The sequence below is a fragment of the Mesoplodon mirus genome, assembly GCF_964341445.2.
Source record: "Mesoplodon mirus genome assembly, chromosome: 3".
Taxonomy (NCBI): domain Eukaryota; kingdom Metazoa; phylum Chordata; class Mammalia; order Artiodactyla; family Ziphiidae; genus Mesoplodon; species Mesoplodon mirus.
Window position 1 is genome coordinate 53,677,082 of NC_138978.1, and position 27,995 is coordinate 53,705,076.

Genomic DNA, 27,995 nt, shown 5'->3' on the forward strand with positions numbered 1-27,995 from the left:
CTGGCACAATCTGCATTTCTTTGAATATCAGTCATTGATTGAAAGATGCATCATTATTTCATATACCACTAAGAAGGAAAGAACATGCTACTGATTATTTGTAAATGCCATTGATTGCCGAGTCACTAATTTTGAAGAAGCTAAATGTGAAAAAAATGAGTGTCTTCGAATTAATAAAATGTAGTTGTAAGCATCCAATAAATATTTGTTAATTGGATGGATGAAGCATACAGAGATTAGAATCAAGGAAAAACACTAGTGCAGATAAGTACAAACCTAGGAATCCAAACTATTAAAGCATTAAAGCACGAGCCTGTTGATCCTTGTTTTCTGTGAATTCACTGATTTAGGTGTTCATTCCGTAAACATTTATTGAAAACCAGTTATGTACCAGACACTGTACTGGTTTGGGGATATAGAAACTGTAGGAGCTGGGGATCCAGAAACCAATCAGTTCCTTTCTTCAGGTTCAGGCCAGTAAGGGAGACGGACACAGAAACAAAAAATTCACAGTCAGAGTGGTCTTCAAAAAGTTTGCAAAGAAAGTAGGGACACAGTACTCTGGTGGCCGCAGGGCATGGAGAGAGGCAAGGCAGGCTTTCCTGAAGAGGTGGTGGTTTAGCTGGATCTTGAAATGGAAGTCAGCAGGTACACAAGAGAGGAAGGAGGTAGCAAGGGAAGAGAAGCACGAGGGGAGACAGTCCTGTAGCAGTACGGTACACCTGCGGTCCTACGAGGGGTTCAGGATGTCTGGAGCTTGGTGTGAGAATGGGCAGGACTGAGGTGGATGTGGCTGGACAGCAGGCAGAGGGCAGCTCCTGGAGGGCCTGGGATGCCATGCAGAGGGCCTCAGCCAGTGGTTTTTCAGCCATCCTGAGTCCTGAGGAAGGACCCAGCAGAGCAATTGCTGGGGGGAGGGTAGAGGGCCAGGCAAGGGTGATCTTTGCTTCAAACAGAGCAGCTCTGCTTTGATCTGTTTTATTTCAATTCTTCCGAGTAATGGCTTGAAGGAAAGATATCCCTTTTGGATGCCTGAAGGAATGCATGGTTTGAAAACTGGTGCCACTGGTCATACGGGCGGGCGAGGAGATGAGAAGGCACTTAGGCTGGAGCCTGAGAGTTGTTCTCTGAAGCTCAGACGGAGGTAGCACATGTTCTTAACTACAGATTCCCCATTGGCCTCTACACCTGCCTGTGAACCAAAGGGGGCCACACACCTTTGGGAAATCTTCGTGATCAAGTCAGGAGCTATCACTTGTAATGAAGCTGTTTCTGACTGGGATAAATATCCAGGAAGCTGGAATGGAACATCTGCTGGCTGACTTCATTTTAGAATTCCCAGGTGTGACCTTGCCAAGGAAACATTACCTTTTTGAAGTGGAAGGGTGCAGAACGCTGCTGCGGTTGAAATTAGACTCTGGGCGCTGAGGCCGCCCCGAGCTCACCTGGGGAGTTGTAGCATGTTCACCAGCATGGGTATCTTGGGGGCTTGTTCTTATTCTTTAAAAGGCCAATCTGGAAAATGAAAGCCTCTGTGAGATGTCTGTGTCATGGGGGCTAATCTGACCAGAGGGACTCAGAGCCGCAGTGAAGGCCAAGGAATTCCTGAGTGTTCTCTGGTCAGATTTCCTTGTAACTCACAAGGGGTCTGTAAAGAAAACAGATTGTTTAACAAGTTCCTGATCCTGTCTCCCTCGAGGCTCCTTCCCAATTCCCAGTCACTTCCTGACACGGCTGCAGTGTATTTGCCTCTTCTCTAAACCTGTATTGCAAGCTGCTAAGAAGGAAAGGAAGGGACATGAGACAGATGTGGGACTTTGGGTCCAGGCTGCTCTTGAGTGGTACTGGCTAAATCTCTTAACTTCTCAGAGACCTATTTGCCCATCAGCATAAAATGCATCAATGTGCATTTACTGTTCTTAAGTGTGTGGACCTAGCATTAAGAGAAAAGTTACATATCTCTTGGCATCTCATCTTAGTCACCTGTAAAATAGATTTTTAACTATACTCACCTTCAGGGGGAGAGGGGAATTGGATGAAGGCAGTCAAAAGGTACAAACTTCTGGTTATAAGATAACTAAATACTAGTAATACAATGTGCAACGTGATAAATAGAATGAACACTGCTGTATTTATATATGAAAGTTAAGAGAGTAAATCCTAAGATATCTCATCACACAAATTTGTTTTTCTGTTTCTTTACTTTTATATCTCTATGAGATGATAGATATTCACTAAGCTTATTGTGATAATCACTTCTTAATGTATGAAAGCCACATCATTATGCTGTATACCTTAAACTTATACAGTGCTCTATGTCAATTATATCTCATTAAAACTGGAAGAAAAAAATAGTCTCACCTTGTAGAGTCGTAGTGAGTAGAGGGGCTGTATGTACTTTTTACAGTGCTTGTTGGCACATAATAGGTGCTCAGTAAATAGCTTTTTTTTAATTAGTTTCTGCTTTATAACAAAGTGAATCAGTTATACATATACATCTGTTCCCATATCCCTTCCCTCTTGCGTCTCCCTCCCTCCCACCCTCCCTATCCCACCCCTCCAGGCGGTCACAAAGCACCGAGCTGATCTCCCTGTGCTCTGCGGCTGCTTCCCACTAGCTATCTACCTTACGTTTGCTAGTGTATATATGTCAATGCCTCTCTCTTGCTTTGTCACAGCTTACCCTTCCCCCTCCCCATATCCTCAAGTCCATTCTCAAGTAGGTCTGTGTCTTTATTCCTGTTTTACCCCTAGGTTCTTCATGACTTTTTTTTTCTTAAATTTCATATATATGTGTTAGCATACGGTATTTGTCTTTCTCTTTCTGACTGGCCGACTGGGCAGATGAGGTTCCTTTTCAGCGCCATGGGCATTGTCCTTGTTTCGATTCAAATTCAGTGAGAAGAAAATGCATATCTATTGCCTCCAGATTCTCAGCTCTATAACCCTTTATTTATCCTCATAGCACTTTTCACCCAGTGTCACGACTTTGCTTGAATAATTAATGCATTTCATAAATGCTCACCATCTGACTCCCTTCCAAGAACAGAAACTCCATATCTGAGGCCATGCCTGTCTGTTCACCCACTACCTAGCTCAGTGCCTGTTAGCACACTGGCAGCAATGAACGTTTTGTTGGATGAATAAATAATCAATGGCTACCAGTTCATCAGCTGCATCCCTTCATTTCCACTTTCAAGTTGTCCCGTGCTTGGCTTTGCAGACCCACTTGGTCTTCACCTGGTTTTGCCCTTGATCCCCGCAGGTGGAGGGACGGCAATGCCCGGCGGAGATCAGGAACTCGGGAGCTACTACGTGGGTGTGGACGTGGGGACAGGTAGTGTCCGTGCAGCTCTGGTGGACCAGAGGGGTATCCTCTTGGCTTTCGCAGACCAGCCAATCAACCAGTGGGAGCCTCAGTTCAACCACCACGAGCAGTCCTCCGAGGACATCTGGATTGCGTGCTGCATCGTCACAAAGGTATGGCCTCAACTCTCGCGTTCTCACACGTGTTCCCCTGCTCCCACCTGCTGAGTGTGTGTAGTGTGTCCATCTGGTGCCGGGACAACGTCGGGGTAACTTTAGACACAGGCTTTGCCTTTAGGGAGCTCATGGTCTATGGCAGAGACCAACAGACAGCTGGGATGTAACGTGATAGGTGCTGGGAGCAAAGTGACTGTGGCTAGAGCTGAGGAAGGGGCCAACGCTGAGGGGCTCCAGGTAGACAGGGTGGAGGATGCAGAACATGTAGACAGAGGATTCAGTCAGATGTGACCGAATGTGAAGACGTCATTGATAACCATAGATGACCTCTACTGTGCCCTCAGGTGTGCCCAGTGCTGTGTAAAACATGTTAACATGCATTATGCAGTCGAATCCTCACAACGACCCTATAAAGGTACCCTCATTTTATTGAGGAGGAAACAAAGGCATAGAAAGATTAGATAACTTACTCAAGTTCCTGCAGTTAGTAAGTAGGAAAGGCAGTCTGACTCCAGTGCTGCACCCTTAGTCACTGGACTGTCCTGCCTTCCAGGTGGAAGGCAACAAAACCTCATTTTGTTCAGAGGAAACTGCATGTGCAAAGGCACAGTGGCCTGAGAACACGGTGGGTTCTGAGAAAGGAAGGAAGTCAGGCAAGACTAGTGCATCTCTGAGTTGTGCCAGGTAGATGTTTATCCTGCATGGCCTTGGTTTGTGGTCAGCTTGCTGGCTTGGGAAAAGGAGTGATGCTGGTTGAGAATTGTTCCCTTTTAGTTTCACTTGACTGGTTTTATATCCTGGTGATCAGGAACGACAGAGATGCTTTTGTAGTTTTTACCAGAGAGAAAAATAAAGTCCTGGGTTCTCTCTTCTCCCTGTTCCTAGTTTAGTTCCTTAAATATTCATGAAGGGCTTGGTAATTTGCAGTTGGACAATTCACTGTTCTGTCCGTATTGATCAGTCTGTTTAAACTTTAATGAGCTCTGGGCTGATGTTAGTGCCCCCGGAGAAGAAGGCAGGGAGAGAAGGTGGGGGTGGGAGGCACTGGAGCATTATTATATAGGAATAAAAAGGGGGCACATCTTCTCTTCTGCCTGTTTAATTTTCCTCCTCCCTCCCCCGCCCCGTCCCAGCCCCCGCCTTGGTGAGAATCTTCTACTCTTTGCCCTTGGGTCTCCTTTGTTCTTCCAACGTATAGCATTTCTTGCCATTAAGGACATTGTGAAGAAGAAAATATAATCCCCTGATGAAAAGCTACTTTAAAAACAGGTCTGCTCTAAGTACAGCTTGGTTTAATGTTGGATTTTTAATCATCTCCCGGTGGCAGCCACCTCATCATCTGCTTGAGCCCCATTAGCCGTGTGAGTGGCTCTGGGCATTTGTCCTTAGTGAGGATGTCTGTCTGTAGCAAACCTGGATAAAGCTATTGGGTCTTAGGCTGTTCCCCTCGCATGGGGTATGGCCATGTGGCCGCATGTCAGAAGCCATATGATAAACATGACACACCTACTCACAGCTATATTGCTATGTGAGGTTGAAGGAGGGGAGCATGTTTATATTAGAGAGGTAACACACCAGACAGCACAGATTCTGGAGCCAGACTGCCTGGATTGACATCCCAGTTTCAACATTTATTAGCTTGTCATCTTGGACAAGTTACTTATGGTGTCTTGCTTGAGTTTCATCATCTGTAAAATGGAATGATGACTGTACCTATCTGCACTGGGTCCTTGTGAGGATTAAATGAGTTAATGCATATAAAATGTTGTAACAGTGCCTGGAAATGAGTAAGCACTATGATTCCTATGGCGATGATGATGACAATAACAGAAATGAGTAGATTATGGAGGAGAGTGAATTTCTAAGACGAAATACTGAAAAGTCAGCGTCAGTAAGGGAGACACCTCATGGGAATATTCACTCCTTTTGTCGTTAGGGTTCTTTCTGTGTAAGATTTTGAGAAGCAACGGTCTGGGGCAAGGGGTGACATAAAATACATCCCGACCTGTCTTGTCTTTCTCAAGGACTTAAGGAAGTCAAGAGTTTGAGAGCAGTTGTACTTACTGCTTCCTTTTCGCTAAGTTGCTCACATTGCCTGAGACACTTTCCCCTTAGTCAAGTTAATAAAAACAATAAGAACAGCAGTAACAATATGATGATCATGATGGCAGCTCACATTTCTTGGGCACTGATTATGTTCCAGGTACCATGCTGAACACTTTATACCAATCACTTCATTTTATCCACACAACAGCCTCGTTTTTTTTAAAAAAAACTGAAATATAGTATTTACAATGTTATGTTACTTTTAGGTGTACTGTTTTTTTCAGATTCTTTTGTCTTATTGGTTATTAAAAAATATTGAGTAGAGTTCCTTGTGCTATACAGTAGGTCCTTGTTGGTTATCTGTTTTATATATAATAGTGTGTATATGTTAATCGCAAACTCCTAATTTATCCCCCTACCCTTTTCCTTTTGGTATCCATAAGTTTGTTTTCTGTGTTTGTAGGTCTAGTTCTATTTTGTATCTAAGTTCATTTGTATCTTTTTTTTTTAGATTCCACATACAAGCAATATTATATGATATTTGTCCTCTGTCTGGCTTAGTTCACTTAGTGTGATAATCTCCATGTTGCTGCAAATGGCATTATTTCATTCTCTTTTTTAAAAAAAAAATTTTTATTATTATTTTTTTACAACTTTATTGGAGTGTAATTGCTTCACAATGGTGTATTAGTTTCTGCTTTATAACAAAGTGAATCAGTTATACATATACATCTGTTCCCATATCCCTTCCCTCTTGTATCTCCCTCCCTCCCACTCTCCCTATCCCACCCCTGCAGTCGGTCACAAGGTACCGAGCTGATCTCCCTGTGCTATGCGGCTGCTTCCCACTAGCTATCTGCCTTACGTTTGCTAGTGTATATATGTCCATGCTTCTCTCTTGCTTTGTCACAGCTTACCCTTCCCCCTTCCCATTTCCTCAAGTTCATTCTCAAGTAGGTCTGTGTCTTTATTCCTGTTTTACCCCTAGGTTCTTCATGACATTTTTTTTCTTAAATTCCATATATAGGTATTTATGGCTGAGTAATATTCCATTGTATATATGTACCACATCTTCTTTATCCATTCCTCTGTTGATGGTCATGTAGGTTGATTCCATGTCTTGGCTATTGTAAATAATGCTGCAGCGAACATTGGGGTGCATGTATCCTTTTGAACCATGTTTTTTTCTGATATATGCCCAAGAGTGGGATTGCTGGATCATATGGTAGTTCTATCTTTAGCTTTTTTTAACAACCTCCATACTGTTCTCCATAGTGGCGTCAACAATTTATTATGAACTCTGTTTTAGAGCTGGAAGAAATGAGCTGTTAAGAGGTAAAGTAACCACCCAAAGTCAGGGGTTGGGCTGCTGCTGTCTTCCTCTTGCTCTTTTTTTGTCCCTCTCTTCAGCCTCATCTTATTCCACATGCCCGCATCTTACCGTATTAAGCTACCTGAATTTTTTTTTCTAAATTAGCTCTGAATGGAGAACTTTGAGCTTATCCTGATTGTTATATTAAGCATTCTGAATTATAAGTGCCTTTACCCAGCTGTCTGCTTATGTGGAAAATGTGTGCCCCCTGAGTAGGGGTCATATCTTGTTTATCTGTATTTCCTTAGAGTTCCTCACTTGTAATGTGCCCCATTCATGTCTGTTGAGTACGTGAATGAGTGAAATTTCTGTTGTTTTCATTATCTGGCATGCTCTTCTCTCATCTTTTTTTTTTTTAACCTGCCCAGTTCCTGGGTACCTTTTAAAGTAAGCTTAAGCTTGACTTCCCCCTTGGAGCCTTCCTGGATGACCTCTGACAGTCCCTGCCTGCCCTTGACCACCTCAGAAGAAAGAGGGTGAGAAGTCCCTCTCTGTTGCCCCAGAGCCCATGTCTTCACCTGTTTCATTATCTGGTCCTTACCAGATTGTGTTTTAATTGGTGACTTGTTTTAACCATGAGCTGAACTCTTGGAGAGTGTCATCTCTGTGTCCACAGCATCTAACACATTGCTTGGCACAAATTTGATGCTCAGTAAATGGTTGCTGAATTAATGTTACTTAGAGCTAAAAACAAGCAAACAAAGACATTCTGACATCCCTCATCTTGTTCAAATGTTGCAATAACTCTATGACATAGTTTGCCATACTTCCTATTTGACTCATGAGGATATTGAGGCTCTGAAACTAATGAGTATTAGAGACAGACCTAGACCCCTACTGAGATGGCTCCAAATCCTCTTCTCTGTTCTACTCACCACTGCCCCTGAAACTGTCAAGTCTTTATTGGGTTGATACCCACACATCTAAAAATTTCTATGGAAACACACAAGTCCTAGAGCTTATGTCATCCTTGATTTTAAGGGCTTATATCCCTTTTTGGAGCCACAAATCTTAATCACCTCAACAAGGCAAGAACATTGCAAGGTAGTGTGTAGTAACAGCTTCCATTAGGAAGAAGATAAGCTGGAGGTACCATTCAGCCAGCAGGTATTTGTCAAGTGTCATTAGTCTGCGAATATTTATTGCATACGTACTATGTGCTATGCTCTTTGCTAAGCTCTAGATTATATATGGGAGCGAGGGCTACAACAAGTTCTGTGCCCCTAAGGATGAAATAGTTCAGTTGCATGGAAAAAAATAGTACCCATGAAGCCAACGAGATACCATTTTGTTCTAAATTGTACCAGCTATATGAGTAATGGTTGGAGAGAGAAGGAGCAGAAGAGGGAGTCACCCATGTGGGGTTGAGCAATCATGTCAACCTCCTATATTTATAGAACCTTTATGGTTTACAAAGTACGAGCCTATCCATTTGATTGTCATACAAGGTAGGTAGGGGAGGGGTTGTTATTCCCATGTTAAATTGAAAAGAAATACTGAGATCCAGAGAGTTAAGTGACTTTCCCTAAGTCACCCAGGAAGTGGGTGATAAGCCTGAACTCAGGCCAGAGCTCTGCATTCCCTCCATCTCCAACACCACATACCTTCATCTTTTGTCTGGATTAGCCTTGGAATGCAACTGACCTCCTCATCTATGTCTGTGCACTTCCCCTCTCCAATTGTGCTCCTTCTTGAGCTGGAATGATAGATATATGTTAATGCTAACTTGATCAGGTCACTCTTTTGCTTACAGCTCTTCTGTAGCCCCATACTACTGCTTGGATAGAACTCAGAATCCTTAACATGGCCTGTAGGCGCTGTGTGGTTTGGTTTCAGCCTGCTCTCCTGGCTCATCTCATGATGCTTCTCTCAGCTCTGCCTTCCACTCATATTCTCCTTCTGTCATAATCCCACACATGCACTGCTCCCCCTCTCCTCTGGCCGGACTTTTGCACACATTCTTTCTTCTTCCTGCATACTCTTCCTGCCTTCTGCTGACATATTTCACTCCTATTCATCCTTAGGTCCATACTGTCTGATACAGCAGTCACTAGCCACATGTCACCATTTAAATTTAGTTAAAATTAAATAGAGTTTAAAATTTGGTTCCTGCATTGCAGTAGCCATGCTTCAAGTGCTTGGCAGCCACGTGTGGCTGGTGGCTGCTGTGCTGGACAGCACGGATACAGAATATGTCCATCACTGCAGAAGGTCCCTTGCGTAGTGTTGCACTGGATCTTAGTTCAAAAGGTAGTTGTTCAAGGAGGAAGCCTTTTCTCGCCCAATGTTACCTCCCAACTAAGTCCAACTCAGTGTTTTCACATCTCTTGTACTTCTTCTTCATAGAACTTCACGTGGTTTGTGAATCATTCATTTTTTGATTAATATCAAATAGTAAAATCATTCTATAATCAAGTAATAACATAACAAAATAAATGAAGTAAAATAAAATGATTCCCATTTGTGGATTAATAGCTGTCTTTTCTACTAGATTTTGTACCGCAGGAGGGTAGGAACTATAGTTTGCTCACCCAGGTCCTAACGTATAGTAGACCCGGGAAATGTAAAAAGAATGAATGACTCAAGACATTGGGACCTCCCTACTCCCAATCAATGAAGAAAGCTTGAGGAAGGATGTAAGGTTAAAAGTGAGACTTGAGAACACTACAAGTGGTTGTTCAGGAGGAATATTACGGATGGAAGTGCTTAGGTGGAAAAGTTAGAGTCATCCCCGGCTGGAGCAGGTGGTTTCCAGTAGGAGGAGGAAGGGAAGCTGGAATTGGTGTTGGGGGCATACCCGGGGTGGCTGGTTCTGAGGCCAGTTGGGAGCTCTTCTAGAATCATCCTGAGTTTCAGACTGACCAGCAACAGATCGAGGATGGCTTGGAGGAACAGAAACTAAATTCAGGGATGCCAGTTAGGAGGCAATTTCCTTCTTCTAATAAAGTTCTGGAAGCTGAGATTTGTTTGAACCATAAGGTCTGGGAGGCCTGGGGCTATGTCTGTCTTGTTGAGCATGTGTCCTCTATGGTGGCACATGTAGGTGCCTAATACTATCTCTTTAATAAATGAAGGGCTGGGTTAGGATGTTGGCCGAGGAATAAAGAGGCGGCACAAGACTGAGAGACTTTGGAAGGAAGATCGAACAGGACCTGGTGACGATGGAGAGGAAGGAGGTAGAGGCAGTTTCAGAGTTTCTGTTCTTGGAGGAATGTTGGTGTCACTGACATAAATGGCAGTGTTTGGCCTCTATCTCTCTACCTTATGTTCAAGGGACAGTACCACACCTGAGCTAGGATGCTGTGTAGGTAATGGACCAGGACTGGATTTGTTCATTTTACTGGTCACTAGAGTAGATTCTGTAAAGCTGAAAGCCTCCAGGGGCCTTGCAGGTAACATACACCCCACACAAGCTGTATTAGCCTTGTTGTTATTCCCACCTCAGGGCCTTTGCACTGGCTGTTCTCCTGCCTGAAACACTTTTTCTACAGTTTTCTACAGGGTCAGCTCCTCGGGTCCTTCAGGTGTTTCCTCAAATCTCACTTTCTCAGCAACTACCTTCCCCTCCTCTGGCATTCCTGATCCCCCTGACATCACTTTCTAGTATACTGTACATACACTATATAATTTTTTCCGTTTATTGGCCGTTGTATATCCTTACAACGTAATCTCCAAAACAGTAAGGAATTAAAAAAAATTTTTTTGCTTTCCATTGTTTCCCAAATACCCAGAATAGTGCACAGCATGACCTTAGAAGGGGCTTGATTGTATTTGCTGACTGACTGAATGAGTAATTGAATTGTGTAGGCAACAGGGAGTGATGGGCCTGAGGGAACTGGGGATTTCATAACCTCATGCACACCCCCAAAGCTGACAAAGGCATTCAAATCAAGATTTAAAAGAATACAGTACCAGCCACATAGAGCTCTATTGCAAGCTGGATTCCGTGAGGCCCCAGGCTTTGACCCTTGCTCCAAATACAGCCAAAGATAAAACCAGGTATGCCTCTGACCCTCCAGTTCTCAGTTTGGAAGATTTCTGAGGAACTCTGTCTCCCCACCCAATATGGCACAGCCTGCTGATTTAAAACACATGCAGAATTGAACTGGTTCCCACAGTCAGAACAAAGCGATGCACAATCCCTTCCCCAAACATTTGTTTGCTGCCCCATAGCTACGAGTTGACAGTTGCGAGACATGGACCAGGTTACCGAATGAAGTTGCAGAAGTCTCCTTCTCTGGAAATTCTTTAGCAGCGCAATGTGCTTTCTCTCTAGCTGAGGAAATTCCCTTGATGCCAAGCTGTTGGGGTGAGTTTACTAGCCTGCTTTCTTCTTCCATTAATGAGCATATAAAAAAGAATCCTCAGGTCAGCAGGTCAAGTCCCAGGGGCCTTCTGGGTAGTGTGACCCTGACAGCCATCTCTCTGAGATGGTTTAGATGGGGGTGGGGGTGGGGAGTGGAGGGGGTCCTCATGATAAGCATGATGAGCATGGTCATAAGGCATTTCCATATAAGGCTGGGGAAATGACAGTGGCTGCCTAACCAAATCAGGTTTAAATGCTTGTCACAATTATTCCTCCAGTTCCTTGTGGTAGGTTTCCGTTTTAGAGATGGAGACACTGCACTTTTGAGGCTGAAAGGCCATGGTTCGAATATAGAACTCTGTAGGTCTTCGAGGGGATTCATAAAGTAGATTGTAGAGAATATTTTCTTTGCTTCTACTGGACAGTCACTCCCACCAGAATTCTTAGGAGGATTTGAGTTTATCCAATCTTTTCAGTTGTTTATCCTGTCATTTTATATGTGCTTACATGACACACAGAGCATGCTATGCTTTGTACATCAGAAAGATTCCATGAACACAGTTAGTAAGGCATCGAGGGAGTTTTCTGTCCTTCATATTTCCTACAAAGGTTTATCGGTTCCAGAGCACTTTCAAACTAATTGATGCTCTTGATCCTTACCTAGGAGTTCTCTCTCTCTCAGGAACCTGAGGCTCAGAAAGGTGATGAGATTAGTGCAAGATTACCTGATCCAGAAGTGATGGAGCTGGAACCAGAAGGTGGCTCTTTTGACACTGTAGCCCATGCTTGTTTCTACTCCAAAGCTGCCTTGTGGTATTGAGTTTTATTGCATCTTCTACATGTTCCCTCCCAGTTCCTCTCTTGACTAATTGCAGGCCTATGTGGGGTGGGCTTGCCCAAGTCAGGCATGCACTCTCTGGGCACAGAGACCAACAGGGCCACAAGGCAGGTAGTAGTTAGGGCTGGCTTGTTGATTGTTAGATTGATGCTCCATGAGTTCAAAGAAGATTGGAGGCAGCTAATTTCCTCAAATAATGGCTGCTACTTATTGTGCACCAAATGCCAGATGTTGGGCTAATCACACCTTATTTTGCTGAATTCTCATAACATCATTAGGAGATGTAGGTCTAAGTAATAGCTTTGTGTAACCAAGGAAACCGGTTTTCTGGCTTCCCAAAGTCACATGACTAGTCGGTGGCAGAGCCAGGTTTCAAACTCAGGGAGTCTGCACCCAGTATCATTGATCTTAGCCACTACCCAGAGATTTCCAAGCCAAGTTGGAAGGACATTCCAGGTAGAGGAGGCCGTGCTTATAAATGCCACAGAGACATGATCCAGCAAGGCAAGGGGGTGATTAGAATGGCTGGAATTGTGTAACATGCCCTGGGTCACATAGCCAGAGTGACAGAGCTAGGATTTGAAACCAGGTCTTTGTGGGTCATTGTCTTGAGGCCATGCTGACAGGGACTTGGGTTTGCGGCTCACATTCTTCTAAGTCTTGATGGATCAGTGTAGTAAAGGTGTACGGGGCATTCACCTGGTGATGTGGGGCAGAGGTATTGCCAGGCATCACAGATGGCTGACTAGCGATGTTCTTGCATGGAGCACATGCCCTCTTTGCAGGGTGAGTCTCTTGGGCAGGCAGGCAGTATGGTGGAGTAGGAAGAACACAGGCTCTGAGTTTGAATTCTGGCTCTGCCATCTACTGGCTGTATGACAGGATTAAGTTCAAATTCTCAATCTTTGGAGCCCACTTGCTGTTCCCTTCCCTCCCCAGTCTTCCACTTATTTTTTTATGAAATGGAAATACTAAATGTTTCCTCAGTGGGTTTTGTAAGGATTAAATAAGATGATGTTTGTAAAGTACCTGGCACTCAATAGGTGCTCAATATATGGTGACATTTTATAATTTATTGTTGTTATTATTTGAAAAAAATTACTGCTTTTCTTTGTTGAAAAATCTGTAATAATTGTGTGTAGCTCTTATTTGAGGAACCCATTAAATAGTAAGAAACAGAATCCTAAATGACAAGTCCAAAATTCCAAAACAGGAAAAAAGAAGACTTGAGCATTTTATTTTATTTTATTATTTATTTATTTTTTTTGCGGTACGCGGGCCTCTCACTGTTGTGGCCTCTCCCATTGCGGAGCACAGGCTCTGGATGTGCAGGCTCAGCGGCCGTGGCTCACGGGCCCAGCCGCTCCACTGCATGTGGGATCTTCCCGGACTGGGTCACGAACCCGTGTCCCCGCATTGGCAGGCGGACTCTCAACCACTGCGCCACCAGGGAAGCCCGACTTGAGCATTTTAAATGGAGATGGACACATTTGAGTTGACTTTTGTGGTATTTAAAAGGTTATTGTCATGTTTTAAGTTGGCAGGAAATGTTAACGAGTGTGATCACTCATGCTTTTTCACAAAAGGAAACCATAGAAACAAAAATTAAAAAATAGAATTCATCAATAAATCTGTTATTCTCCAGCTTAAAAAATTACATGACAAAGTGAAAAATCTCCCATCTCCTCCAGCTGTCGTTTCTGTTCTCAGTGGCAACCACTATTAGCAGTTTGTTGTATATTTTTTTTGTTTTTTTTGTACCTTATTAATATATCATGGATGTATTTCCATTTCATCTTTTATAGCTCAACTTTGTAAAAAAATATTTAACAGCTTGAGGTATAATTTACATACCATACAATCATCCATTGTAAATGTATAATTCAGTGATTTTATTAAATTTACACATTTGTGCAATCATCACCATAATTCAATTTTAGAATAGTTCTGTTACCCCCCAAAAGTTCCCTTATGCCTGTTTGTAGTCAATCCCCAGCCCCAGTCATAGATAACTGATTTCTGTCTTTATAGTTATTCCTTTCTAGAAATTTCACATAAATGGAATCATACAACATGCCTTCTTTAGTGTCTGACTTCTTTTACTTAGCGTAATGTTTTTAAGGTTCATTCATGTGGTTACACAGATAGTACTCTTTCTGAGTACTATACTGTTGTATGGATATAACACACTTGGTTTCAACATTTGGTTAAACCATGATGAACATTTGATTTGTTTACAGTTTTAGGGTATTATGAACAATGCTGCTGTGAATATTCACATACAAGTCTTTATGTTGACAAACATTTTTATTTTTCCTGGGTGAATACCTAGGAGTGAAATTGCTGAGTTGTGTGGTAAATTATATTTCACAAAGTGCCAAACTTCTTTCCCAAAATGGCTGTACTTTACATTTCCACCAGCAATGTACGAGGATTCCACTTTCTCCATAATTTTCTAACACTTGGTATTGTCACTCTTTTTTTATTATAGCTGTTATTGTAGGTGTGTAGTAGTAGCTTATTGTGATTTTAATATGCATTTCCTTAATGACTAATGATGTTGAGCATATTTTTGTGTGCTTTGGCCATTTGTCTTCTTTGGTGATGTGTATATTTAAATCTTTTGCTCATTTTGTAACTGGGTTGTTAATTCTCTTATTATTGAGTTATAAGAGTTCTTTATATATTCCATATATGTCTATTATCAGATGTCTGAATTACAAATGTTTTCTCCCGATGTTTAGCTTATCTTTTCATTTTCTTACTGTTTCTTTTAAAGAGAAAAATTTTTAAATTTTGATGAAGTCAAATTTATTATTTTTTCTTTTGAGTCTTGCTTTTTAATAAATCTTTGTCTAGCTCATATCATAAAGATTTTCTCCTGTAAGTTTCATAGTTTTAATTCTTACATTTGGAGATATGATACATTTTTTGAGTAAATTTTTGTATATGGTGTAAGGTAAAAGTCAAAAAGTACATGTTCTTTTTTTTTTTTTTTTTTGCATTTGGGCATTTAGTTGTTTTAGTACTACTGTCATACAGCCTGTCCTTTTCCCATTGAATTGTCTTGGCACCTTATAAAAAATCAATTGACCATACAAGTTTGGGTATATTTCTTATGTTTCTATTCCATTCCATTGATGTATAAATTTATCCTTATGCCAGTGCCACACTGACTTAGTAATGGTAACTTTATAGTAAGTTGAAATCAGGTAGCATAAGTTCTACAACTTTGTTCTTTCTTTCCAAAAGTGCTTAGGCTTTTCTATGTCCTTTACATTTTTGTATAAATTAGGCACAGCTTGTCATTTTCTTAAAAAAAACCTTCTGGGATTTTAATAGGGGTTGTGTAGAATCTGTAGATTAATTTGAGATTGCCATCTCAACAATGTTGAATTTTCCATTTCATGAATATGGCATATTTCTCTAATTTGTAGTTTCTTTTGTAGCAATGTTTTGTAGTTTTGGGGGTATAGGTCTTGAACTTCTTTTGATAAACTAATTCCTGAGTATTTTGTTTTTCTGATGCTACTGTGATCAGAATTATTTTGGTATTTCAATTTTGATATGTTATTTGCTAGTATATAGAAGTGCAGTTGATTTTTATATGTGAATCTTGTATCCTGTGATCTTACTAAGGTTGCTTATTAGTTCAGGTAGATTTTTCTTTTTGATAAATTTCTAAGGATTTTCTGCATGTGGGATTATGTCTTCTGCAAAATAATACACTTTAACTTCTTCCTTTCCAATCTGTATGCTTTAACTTTCTTTTTCTTGCCTTATTGCGTTGGCCAGAACCGCTAGTACAAGGTTGAACAGAAGTGGTGAAAGAGAACAGCCTTGCTTTGTTTTTGATTGGAAGGAATCATTCATTTTATTGTGAAGTATGATGTTGGCTATAGGTTTTTGTAGATACTGTTAATCAGGTTGTAGAAGGTCCCTTCTTTCTTGGTTTATTGAGTGTTTTTTATTCATTTATTTATTTATTTTTTGCATCAGTTGAGATGATCATTTGGTGTTTGTACTTTATTCTATTAGTATATGTTATACATTAATTGATTTATGGATATTAAATGACTCTTGCATTCCTGGGGTAACCCCACATGGTCATGATGTAAAATGAATGTTTTATATGTTGCAATATTGGTTTGTTAATATTTTGTTAAGGATTTTTACACTTATGTTCATGGCAGTTATTGGTCTACAGTGTCCTTTTCATTTGATATCTTTGTTTGGCTTTGGTATCAGGGTAGTACTGGCCATGAAATGTTGGAAAATGTTCTCTCCTTCACTATATCCTAAACAAATTTGTATAGGAGTGGTATTGTTTATTCTTTGAATGTTTCACAGAACCTCCCAATGAATCCATCTGGTCCTGGAGTTGTTGTTTTGTGGGAATGTTTTAGGTGCAATTTTATTTTTCAAGAAAGACTATTTCTCAGTTTCTTATGTGGTTTTGGCCAAGTTCCATAGCCCCAAAATGGTTGTTTTTGATGATGTTGTTCAGTTTTATGCTTTTATTTTGCTAAGAAGGTTTGCCAGCCTCTTCATACTATCACACCCAGAAGATGCTTCTCTCTCTTCATTTTTAATGGCTGTAGAAAATTCTGTTTTACAGGTATACCATAATTTATTTCATAAAAATAGTTTTTCCAATTTTTAGGTATATTCTTAAACAGTTAACCTTTGTTTATGTGTAATTTTACTTACTCATGCTAATAATTCACTAAGATAGGTTCCTAGAAGTAGGATTGCTGGGTCAAAAGTTATGCATTTTTTAATTTTAATAAATACTATACTATATTCTTTAAAATTTGTACTAAATTATCACACTGTTAGGATAATGTAAAAGAAGGTCCACTTCTCCCTGTCTTGCCACTACTATCTACTCTTAATTTTTTGAATTTTTGCCAATAAGAAAAACAAAGATTGGGATATTTTTATTTGCATTTATTTAATTTTAATGGAGTTGGGGATCTTTTTATATACTCTTTGACTATTTCTTTTTATTTTATGAAGTGACTTTTCATGTCCTTTGCTTAATTTCCAATTAGATTGGTTGTCTTTTAAATTAATTTATAGGATCTTCTGATATTTTAGTGACATTGAACTTTTATTTGTTTTCTATTGTAAATACTTTATTCTGCCATTCATTTCCTTCTAGTCATAACTGTTTTCAGTCTTTTAAAAGCCTGTATTTTAATTTATGTTTTTGTTTATTTGTTTTTAAAACAGAAAGTTGTACAAGGGATTGATTTAAACCAAATCCGAGGGCTTGGGTTTGATGCCACGTGTTCTCTGGTTGTTTTGGATAAGGAGTTTCGTCCTTTACCCGTGAATCATGAAGGTAGGACCATTTCTCTCTGTTTTCTTGGTGGTGGGAGATGGGCTGGGGCCCAGATGGAGCATGATATCAAGTGTTATCACTGTTAGTGAGATTTACAGGTGGAGCATGGAGCCCCAAAATCATGTCCCTAGAGGTCAAAGCTTGGGCAGCAGTTAGTAGGAGAGGGGTGACATTGGGATTAGGTGGATTAGGAAGAGACTTGGCTCCACAATGCACAGGAGCCACAGTAGAAAATCTAATGTAGGATGGACATGGGATCATTAGCTCAGAGTGAGTAGCCTTGAAACAGGTTACTGGTCTGGGCCTTTTCAAGGAAGGGAGTGTTGTCTGTGCCTGCAGTTGTTTTGCATATGAAGCTCCTCCACCACATTCATTTGAGTGGGTGAATCAAGTTCACTTAAAGAAAACAGAGTAAGACAGACAGGACCATATATCACACAAAAGCTGGAAACAAATGGTCTCTCTATTTTCAATAGCCAGACCAAAGACATTCGCATTTAATGACGTTGTTCTAATACACTCTCATTACACTCTCATTGCACTCTCTCATTACACTCATGAGTACTGTAATGAGCTGTTTCAAATGCAAGTGCCAACTTTTATCCACTGTCAGAAATTTTTCATGGATGGTGAGGATGTGTCCCTTTTGGGATACTCTCGCCAGTACTGCTAGCACCGAGGTCGCAAACCCAAAGGTCAGGTAGGTAATGTAAATGAATACAGTGTGCCAGATGTGAGAAAGACAACAGCACATGTGCAGAGAGAAATTTCAACTGACATTTAACCTTTTGATGAGTGGCAGACATTTGGGAGCAGTGGAGACTATGGTGCACTGGAAATTGTATGCTCCATCTAAAGAAGTGTGACTCTCTGCATTTTCAGTCGGTTGTTGCCAACATAGGTATCACAGGCATGTTTTGGGCGAGGCTGTATTAAAGAATCCTTAGTAGTGGACACTGCTGTAGCAGCACCTTTCTTAATTGGCAGCTATGGATACTGGGGCACACTGGGACACCCTGGCATTGGAGTCAGGCAGTCCCAGTTCTTAGCCCTGCTGCTGCTGAGCTGTGACACCTTGAGTGAGTCACTTAACGTCTGTATGGCTTGGTTTCTCCTCTGAAAGAATTGGAATAATGAAACAGTAGCTTTGCTGTGAGAATTAAGGGGAGCTGGACGCCTGAATGCTCAGAAAAGTTTCTTCAGTCAGATTATGAATTCCTTAAGTTAGGAGAATGTGTCTTACTTACTCCTATGGACCTAATGCATGGAACAGTGATTTTTATAAATGACATGCCCTGCAAAAGTAGGCAAATGGATGAATGATAGAGCACAGTGGTAATGGTGACCATCTTTTACACACACACACACACACACACACACATTTATTTTCTATTTATGCCACATTTACTAGCACCCCCTGTGTGCCAATCCCTGTCTGATTAAGTGTTGGGGCTTCAGAGACAAATATGAGGGGTCCTTGTTCTCAGTGGCTGACCACTGGCTCAGCTGGCATTGTTCCGGCCCAGGAGGGCAGGGCAGCCCCCGTCTAGACCACTTCAGAGAGCAGAGACCCAAGGAACGGGACTGAACCTACAGACCTCAGCTCAGCAACAGCAAGCCCTCTCCAACCATGGAGTGGGCTGCTTGGGGAGGCTGCCAGCACTTCTTTGTTGGCTTGTTTTAAGTAGCGGTCAGGTGATGGTCTGTTAGGGATGCTGTGGAAGGAATTCTCATTTTGGATGGGACTTTAGATGTTAAGAGCCCTAAGTTCCAAGGACTCTGTATCTTCTAATCTGCTGAAACACATGGTTTTTAACTCTGGTAGCACATTGGAATCAACTGGAGATCTTTTAAGATTACCAATTCATGAGCCTTACCCACAGGGTTTGTATTCAGTTGGCTTGGGGTGAGGCTAGGGCATCAGTGTTTTTAAAGTTTTCTCGGTAATTCTAATATGTGGATAATTACTGGGTGCAGATGAATGGACAGCTAAAACATTAGGAATAAGAACATCTGAAGTAGAGGAATAGTTCCTTGTTAAACCTGCTTATACCAGCACCCTCCCAGATGCCATCTTTTTTTCTCACTGTAGAGAGAATTGCCTCCTGTTGACAGTTCTCCTATTAAGAGTGTTACCTAGGTTGCAACCTGAATTATAAGTGTTGAAAAAACTGTATTCCACCTAAAAGGTTAAAATGTACCCATTCATCAAATGCATCCAGCTGCAGGTGCCCTCACCAGTTTCTTGCCTTTCAACAGGTTCTATTAAGGTTAGATTTTAACTGCAGTTGAAAAAACTGTATTCCACCTAAAAGGTTAAAATGTACCCATTCATCAAATGCATCCAGCTGCAGGTGCCCTCACCAGTTTCTTGCCTTTCAACAGGTTCTATTAAGGTTAGATTTTAACTGCAGTGGATTAGCCTATACTAGAAAATGAAATTCAAATTTTAAGGATGAATTAAGAGGGTCTTTAAAGACTTCTGTTTACCTGATAATGACCCATTCTTGATTGGTTAATTGGAGTAATTGTGAAGAGCAGGGAGTGGGGTCAGGAAATTAACCATCACCATTAAAGCCAAACCCATAAGACCAGCAAAACTTATTTTCTTTAGATGGTAACCAAAAAGAAAAAGAAAAAAAAAATCCCAAGGAAATTAAGTACACTAGTTTGAGAACACTGACCTACATGATAAAATAGTCTCATTGTTTGCCTTTTCTTGTTTGGTCTTTCTTCCTTTTCAAGATCAGACCAGTGCTGGGTTGGACAAAGGTGCCATTGCTGTGTGCTTCCTACCTCTGCAACCCACCTAGCTCAGACCATGACTGGGTGAATCATTCCAGCCACAGGAGCTCTTGGGAGGGAGAGGAACCAAGGGAGATAATTTAGGGTCAGGGAGGAAGTTACTACCTAGGCTACTCTGTAACAGAAACCTAATATTTAGATGGTTTTCTGATTCACAGTCATTTCCTTCAGGTATCCCTGGAACACCTCCTGTGAGGTGTTGACAGTATTAATTGAATGAGTACAGGGATAAATAATCTGCCCTAAGGTAAACTGACTATGTTACCCAAATTCTGCTCTACCAGATTATTTCCAGTTCTCTTAAAATATGATGCCTTTATGGGTCTGTGCTCTGTTGGTTTCACATGCTGTTTCTATTGTGTAGCCCCTCCTCCCTCACTCTTTCTTCACCTGCTTATCCAGTGGCCAGTCATTTTCAGAATTAACCTAAAGCTTTCCTGCGTCTTGGAAGCTCCCTGTGCAGCCTCGGGCTCTGCTAACTGGGGGCTTCTCTGTGCTCTTCCTTCTCTCTGTACCATGTCCAGGACTTCTGTCCCAGCAGTCATCACTCCATACAGACTGTTTTTCCATTTACCCTCGTGTTCCTTAAGGGCAGAGACTGTGGCACATTCTTCTTGGTATCCCAGCATCCAGCCCTGTGCCTGGCATGTAGCAGATGCTTAATAAAAGATGAAATGAACTTTCAGTGGAGTCATTTATTTGTCATTTTCTACAGGCACTGAAAAAAAGATTAACTTCCAGGTTGTTGTCTGTAATGAACATTGTTAATTAATAATCATAATAAATATAATAAAGTAATTGATTCTACACAATGCTCAGTGTGTCATTCTGAGAGCCTCTTCATGTAGAGGTAGTAGTGGCTGATCGGTCTGTCTTTACAGAAGGTTTAGCAACAGGTGTTTTTGTCTTGAAGCAGCTGCAGACAGATTCTATACAATATTTAAGATGCAATGCAGATATTGTCCCCCCCAACACCCACACACCCACATTGTGTGTGTGTGTGTGTGTGTGTGTGTGTGTGTGTGTGTTTATGAATGTGTGCCCACATACCCACAGTCTGATTCCGTGATGGTTCTGGAATAGGACCTGTACATCAGTATTTTTAAAGCTATCCCAGGAGATTCGAATGTGAAACTAGGGTTGAGAACCAGAACTTTAAGCAGTTTTGTCATACAGTAGAATCACTCAGCTGTTTAAACAAAATCTTAGATGTACCTGTGGAAGGTTTCATGTACTTTCTCTTACTTTAAATGTATTGCCGTTGTTTGAGTAGTTTTTGTGGGACCTGAAATCTCTCCAGGCAGGCAAACCAATGAGTGAGTCCTTGACTCATTACGATGATGACCTAATTTAGATGTGTCCTTAGGCCGACTTTTTTTGTAAATTTTAAAAATTCTTTTTCAAATATATGGAAGAGTAAGGAAAATAAGGTAACAGCCTCCTATGTATGTATGAGGATAAACAGATGAGGTTTTGCCACATTTGCCACAAGTCCTTTTTTTTTTTTAAAGAAAGAACCACTTGAAGCTTCAGTCCATGCCCTCCCCCTCCCCCGCCCCCCTGCCCAGCAGGTAATGGTTCTGCCATAGCTGGTGTTCACAAACACATTTCTTCTGTGCTTTTACCACATGTGTGTATACCCACAACAACAAACAATATATACTGTGTTTAAAAATACCCCAGCTGGTGTCATTATTCATGTTGATGTGTGTAGCTTGAGTTTAAATTTGTTTTACTAATTTATTTATCCATTCTCTGCACAGATCTACTTTCAAAGCACACTTTGTGCTTTTCCCAGCTGTGAGGTAGTAGGCATGTCTTCAATCTCGGAGTCAGTTCGTCATTGAAAACGGCCTGGATCTCAGAGTTGTCTTAAGGATTCAATGAGACGATGTGTGCAAGAGGTTCAGCACAAGGCTTGGGATACACACACACACAAACGCGCATGTGCAGCTTTATAAACACTCGTATTAGCAAAATTATATAATTGCTGCAGTTATTTTGCCAATAAATAAAATAACATGTGAAGTGCCTCTCTCAATTACTCTTGGGTCCCTTTTATCTTCCCCGTTTATAATCTCCCAGATATATTCCTTGCTGTTCTCTGCATTTTGCCATCAGAGGAAGCAGAGGACTGTGAAAAGAATACTGGCTTGCCCATCAGTGCAGGAAGAATTAGCAGAGTCTGGGGAAGGGGGAAAGGGGCAACCAGTTTCTCTGTGGGCTGCAGGATGGTAGAGGTAGGATGTGAGGGGCACTGCGCATGCTCCTTTTCCAGCTGATTTTAAATTCTGTTTCCTGTGATTTATTCCTCTTGAGGGCCTCCTGTGTGACAAGCGCTTGCCATAACCTTTATGCACATTATCTTTTGTTCAATGAATGAAAAAGCTCAGTTCATCCTTATATGCTCCATTTTGCAGATAAGGACGCTTAGGCTAAGAAAAATTAAATAACTTTCTCAGTATTTCTGCCTACACTGAAAGAACGTTCCCCATCAGGTCTGCCTGCTTCCAGAATGGAAAAGAAATTCCAGTGCTTCCCACCCCACCAAACAAACCAACCGAGCGAGGAAAAACACTTAAATTAACTAATTTTAATTAGAGTGACTAGAGGAAGTGAGAATATAGGCAAATAAAAGCCATTATGTAAATGTATATATTATACCTAAAATATTTGTCCATATTTCAAGGAGACATACCTTAAAAAGCTGAAGTATTGTTTTAGGCTCATTTCATTGGCTCTTATCTTGAGTATATACCCAGAAACGTTTTTCTAGAATAGGTGGGATAGGAAAGGAAGGGGAAAAGTTGAGAGAGAATGAATGGTAATATAATCAATTTGTGGATCTTGACTGGTTTTTCCTTTAGACGTTTAACCCTGGGACTCTATTCAAAGAGCACATCTCTTGAAGGGTCCGAGATACGGGTAGGATGTACTAGCCAGTGTTGGTGGTGGTCCTTTCACTTGTTTCTTGTTGATGTGTGAAATTATACAAGCAGTTGTGCAGATTTTTGCCCTTGGGAATCTATAAGTGCCCCCTTGAATTAGAAGGATAAGGATGCACCTGTGTCCTCATCTCCCTTGTTTTTGCTAGGGGATTCTCATCGAAACATCATCATGTGGCTGGACCACCGGGCGGTCCATCAGGTCCACAGGATCAATGAAACCAAGCACAGTGTCCTGCAGTACGTTGGGGGCGTGATGTCCGTGGAAATGCAGGCCCCGAAGCTTCTGTGGCTAAAAGAGGTAAGTGCATAGCGTTGAGGAGTGATTACTCACAATAGCAGAGGATTCCATTTATTGAATCTATTGGTACCAGGCACCCTGCTCATCACAGCTGTTGTGTTTGATTTTTGCAGGAAGGCTCAGGAAGGTTGATCCCATTTTATTGATTCGGTTGTGGTTAAGTCATTCTGCTTAACTCAGGCAAGGCACTGTGATAAGTATTTGATGCAGATTATCTCTTTGAATCCTAACTGCAACCCTATAAAGTAGTTTTTTTTTCTTTTTCTGTATTTGTAAAAACTAAAGCTAATAGAGATTCGTCAGCTCACCCAAAGTGACTCAATAAGTATACAACAGACCAGGATTTGAACCAAAAAATGACTCTGAAATTGATTTTCTTAATATCCACTGTTCTACTGAAGTTCAGAGAGGTTAATTACCATTCCAGTTAGAAAGTGGCAGAGCTGGGATTCAAGTCCAAATCTTCTGACTGGAACATTCTTTCTCTACATACTTTTAGCCCCCAATGATTAATCTTTGGCTTTAGTGGCATTTTATGGAATGCCTTTTCTCATCTCACCTGAACTTGAGTTTCCATACCCTTTTGTGATAAGGTGATCTCCGGCTAAGGCACTTGCAGGTGGTTCCCATTTCCAGATGTTAGAATCATTTATGAAGTGTGGAGAATGGTGATGTCAGCTTAATGGTTCCCAGTAGAGATGGATGTGTGAGAAAGTTCAAGTCCTCTGGGAATTGCAGGAACTTGAAAACCCCTAGGTGGTCTGGTGAGGAGAGAATCCATCTAATGATAAGACCTGCCATGATTCATTTATTGGCCCTGAGGTTTCAGGTGGATTGAGTCTTCAGTTACTCAGATGTGGGGTTGGGGAGAGTTTAAAGGTGATGAGGAGGTGTCCTTGGATTGCCACCATGGGGCGGAAGGGAGATAAGTAAAAAGGGCGTCAGTAATCAAGGCAGGCTTGGCTTATTACTTGTTTTGTATATTGAGCTATTTTGTAAGTTTTAATTTGCAGAAAGACTTCTATATTTGCTAAGAGTTTGAAAACACAGAGTGTTTTAGGAGTTGGGGGTTTCTAGGATCCTAATTCTGACTCTGTTTGCATCACACTGTGTGACTTTGGGCAAAGCAACTCTCATCCCCAGGCCTCACTTTTTCCATCTCTACAGTGGGAGAGTTGGACTGGATCAGTCTGGAAACTTGATACAAAACTATCCTGAAACACAAATCAGCGTATTGATTTGTGCTTGCACTGCCTCCATGCTCTGCTATGTGTGCTACAGGCTTTAACTGATCTAATCCTAACAACCTCTGCCTGGTAGATGGCACGGGAAACTGAGGCTCCAAGAGAGGGTTATATGACTTTCCCAAACAGACGACAGAGCCGGAATTTAAACCTGTGTCTCCGGGTCTCCATATCCCAGCTCATCCCGTTAGTCATGCAGTACTAAAATCCTCTGTGAAGCACACCACTTTGGGAAGGACCAGGAATGAGGGTGGTGATGGTCTTTAAGCCAGCCTAAACATGTGCAAAAGAACAAATGGGTTGGCTATGTCACCCTTCTGGACCACAGGTGAGGAATAGCTGTTCTGAGTTAAGTGAGGAGGATTGAGCAGGTGGTCATTGGTGCAATACCAGAGCCTTATTGAGCACCTGCTTCATAGCCAGCTCAGGGCTGTATATCCCAGGAGATCTAAATATACTTTTGGTATGAACCTGTCAGGATATTTACCTGTGCGCTTGAGATCTAACTGTACTAAATAAAGCCCATAGAAAATAATTAAGTTCTAGATTTGTGTGGCAATGATTATGACCTAAGACTGACCATCCATCCATCCATCCATCCATCCATCCATCCATCTAATCAATTCCATTTCAGAATTTTCTGAGTAAGGCTCTAAATAGTGCCTCACTGTGCATTTAACTACCTGAAGGCTGAGCCTCAAATCTGTTTTTCAGACTTTTTCTTTTTTTTTTTTTTTTGTCTTTTTGGTAAGCATGCCCAGGAATCCTTGCTGAGAGTTCCTTTGGTTTTACTGTGATTGCAAATTCAAAATCAAAACAACTTCTAAAATCATGTTTCGTACCTTCTCTTTAAAGCCTACCAGCACGGCTTATAGCTCTTCTCAGACTTCAATGTGTAAATGAATCACCTGGAGAGCTTGTTAAGCTGCAGACTCTGACTTAGTAGCCCTGTGGTGGGAACTAAGCATTTGCGTTTCTAACAAGCTCCCAGGTGATGCTGATGTTGCTGGCCTGCAGACTCACAAAACCACTTTCAATGCTAAAGACTCTACCTTTGTATCCTGAAAAGCATCCATGTGTGGAGAATCGGGAAACAGTACCTTCTTTTTATTGGGCTTATGGGAGACTGAGGCACAGGGAAGTACGGTAGCTTGAGTTGCTGTTCAACAGCACATTCGACGTCCGAACATGAGAGTCTGTGCCAAGTTTACTGGGCTGCCATTTGTCTACTCTTCATTCATTCCTTAATTTGCCAAATCTTACCTGAGGTCCTGCTGTGAACCAGCACTGTGGTCGGAACTGGGGACATGGGCACAAAGAGGACTCGGCCTTACCCTCAAGTGGCACAGTGACCACTGGGGACAACAGTGGAGGAGCATAAGGAGAAGAGAGGCATGGAACGAGAGTCAGCAGAAGATGCACTGAGCGCCGAGGTGCAGGCATATGCAGAGCGCTTCCAGGGAAAATAATTTGCTTCCTGCACGAGCTAGTTGAGATGAGCCTCAAGATATGAGTGGAGGTTTTGCGTAGTAGAGAAGACAGGAAGGATACAGTGTTCTAGAGAGAATGAGGTTCATTATGGTAAGGTGTGTAGGCCCTAGGACAGGAGCCTGGGGTGCTTCCCTGAGTGTAGTAGGAAGTGAGACCAGCTAAGTAGCCCCGGCTCAGTTTGTTAAGGGCCTATTTGGTGAGAGAGATTAGTGGATGGTTGTTAGGCAGAGGGGGGAGGTGTCTTAGATACCTTTGGCAGGGTGAAGAGATTGGATTAGGGGTGAGAAAATGTGTGTGTGGGGGACTAAGAACCAGTTTATTTATTTATGTTTTTATTAGTACGTATGCATTTATTTATTGACCACGCCGTGCGGCTTGTGGGATCTTAGTTCCCCTACCATGGATGGAACCTGGGCCCCAGCAGCTAAAGCACCAAGTCCGAACCACTGGACCACCAGGGAATTCCCCTAAAACCAGGTTTCTTACTTTCCTCATTATAACACTTAGTTGGCCTTGCTTTACCCTTAGGATAAACTCCAAAATTTGTAACCTGGCCCAGAAGATGGTGTATGATGTCATTTTCACCTCCCTCCTCTGCTTACTGTGTGTCTCTCACTTTGCTCACTCTGATCCACAGGGATCCACTCAGAGTGCCTCAAACACACCAGCTCTTTGCCACCCCAGACTTTTGACTAGGGGTTGGCAAACTAGGGCCATGGGCCAAATCTGTCCTGTTGCCTGTTTTTGGATGTCCTGGGAGCTAAGAATGAGTTTTACATTTTCAGATGTTTGAAAAATAATCAAAAGAAGAGTCATATTTTGTGACTTGTGAAAATGATAGGAAATTAAAATTTTAGTGGCCATAAATAAAGTTTTATTGGAGCACAGCCGTGCTTGTTCGTTTATCTACCATCTGTGGTGCTTTTGCCCTACAGTGGTAGAACTGACTATTTGAGATGGAAACTGCACGGCCTGCAAAGCTGAAAATATTTACTCTCTGCACTGTTAGAGAAAAAGTTTAAGACCTCTGGTCTTAATGATGCTCTGATGCTGTGCCTTCTGCTTGAATATTCTTCCCTCTTCTCACCATTGATTCTAACTCATCATGTAGGTCTCAGCTTTATTGTCACATCCTTAAAAAAGCCTTTCCTGACCCTCAAATAAATCAGAGGTCTCTTGTCATTGTACTCTTAATTTTACTTCATTGTATCTTTCATAAATTGTCATGACACGTCAATTTGTATGATGATTTGTATAAAAGCTCACCCCCTCCAACCATAGTAATCCACAGGAGGATGGAGATGATATCCATTTTGTTCCTTGTTGTGTCCCTCTCCCTAATTAAATGCCTGGCAGATAGTAGATACTCAGTAAATATTGTTTGAATGATTTGAGTGGGCCAATGAGGAGCTATTGCAGTTTTCCAGGTGAGAAGTGATGAGACCTGAATTAGGCGCTGTGGGATGGAGAGGAGATGGGTTCCAGAAATCGTTAGGGGTTAATGTCAGCAGGACACCGCTCATCTCGGTATTGCTGTCACTCATGTGCTCCTTGTCCTTAGCCTGGAATCAGATGTCAGAGGGAGTTGGGCAGAATTTGGAGTTCAGACTTCTCAGAAGACAGAAGTGATGTCCTAGGACCACCGTACCTTTTGGGCAAAGCCACTCGGGTCCTAGTTCTGCAATATGGAATTTTAATCATGTCCTTTACATATAAGGTTTGTGTGTTTTAGGTTGACGTACGTCTCCTTAATAAGAATTGTCAGATAAAAGGAAAAATGCCATTTGATTTTTTCATAACCCCCAGCAGTCTGGCTT

General features: G+C 41.6%; 1 protein-coding gene across 8 annotated transcripts in view; it reads left to right on the forward strand.

The window, feature by feature from the left end:
* FGGY (FGGY carbohydrate kinase domain containing) overlaps positions 1-27,995 on the forward strand; it is a 422,773-nt gene that overhangs the window by 17,327 nt on the left and 377,451 nt on the right. For all 8 annotated transcript variants that reach the window (XR_014293288.1, XM_082612667.1, XM_082612663.1 and 5 more), the window contains exons 2-4: positions 3,266-3,480; positions 17,281-17,392; positions 23,292-23,443. Coding sequence is in view for 7 of the 8 variants with exons in the window: in XM_082612667.1 (XP_082468793.1) it covers positions 3,280-3,480; positions 17,281-17,392; positions 23,292-23,443 (465 nt within the window). In the remaining variant the exon portion in view is untranslated. The remainder of the gene's footprint in view (positions 1-3,265; positions 3,481-17,280; positions 17,393-23,291; positions 23,444-27,995) is intronic.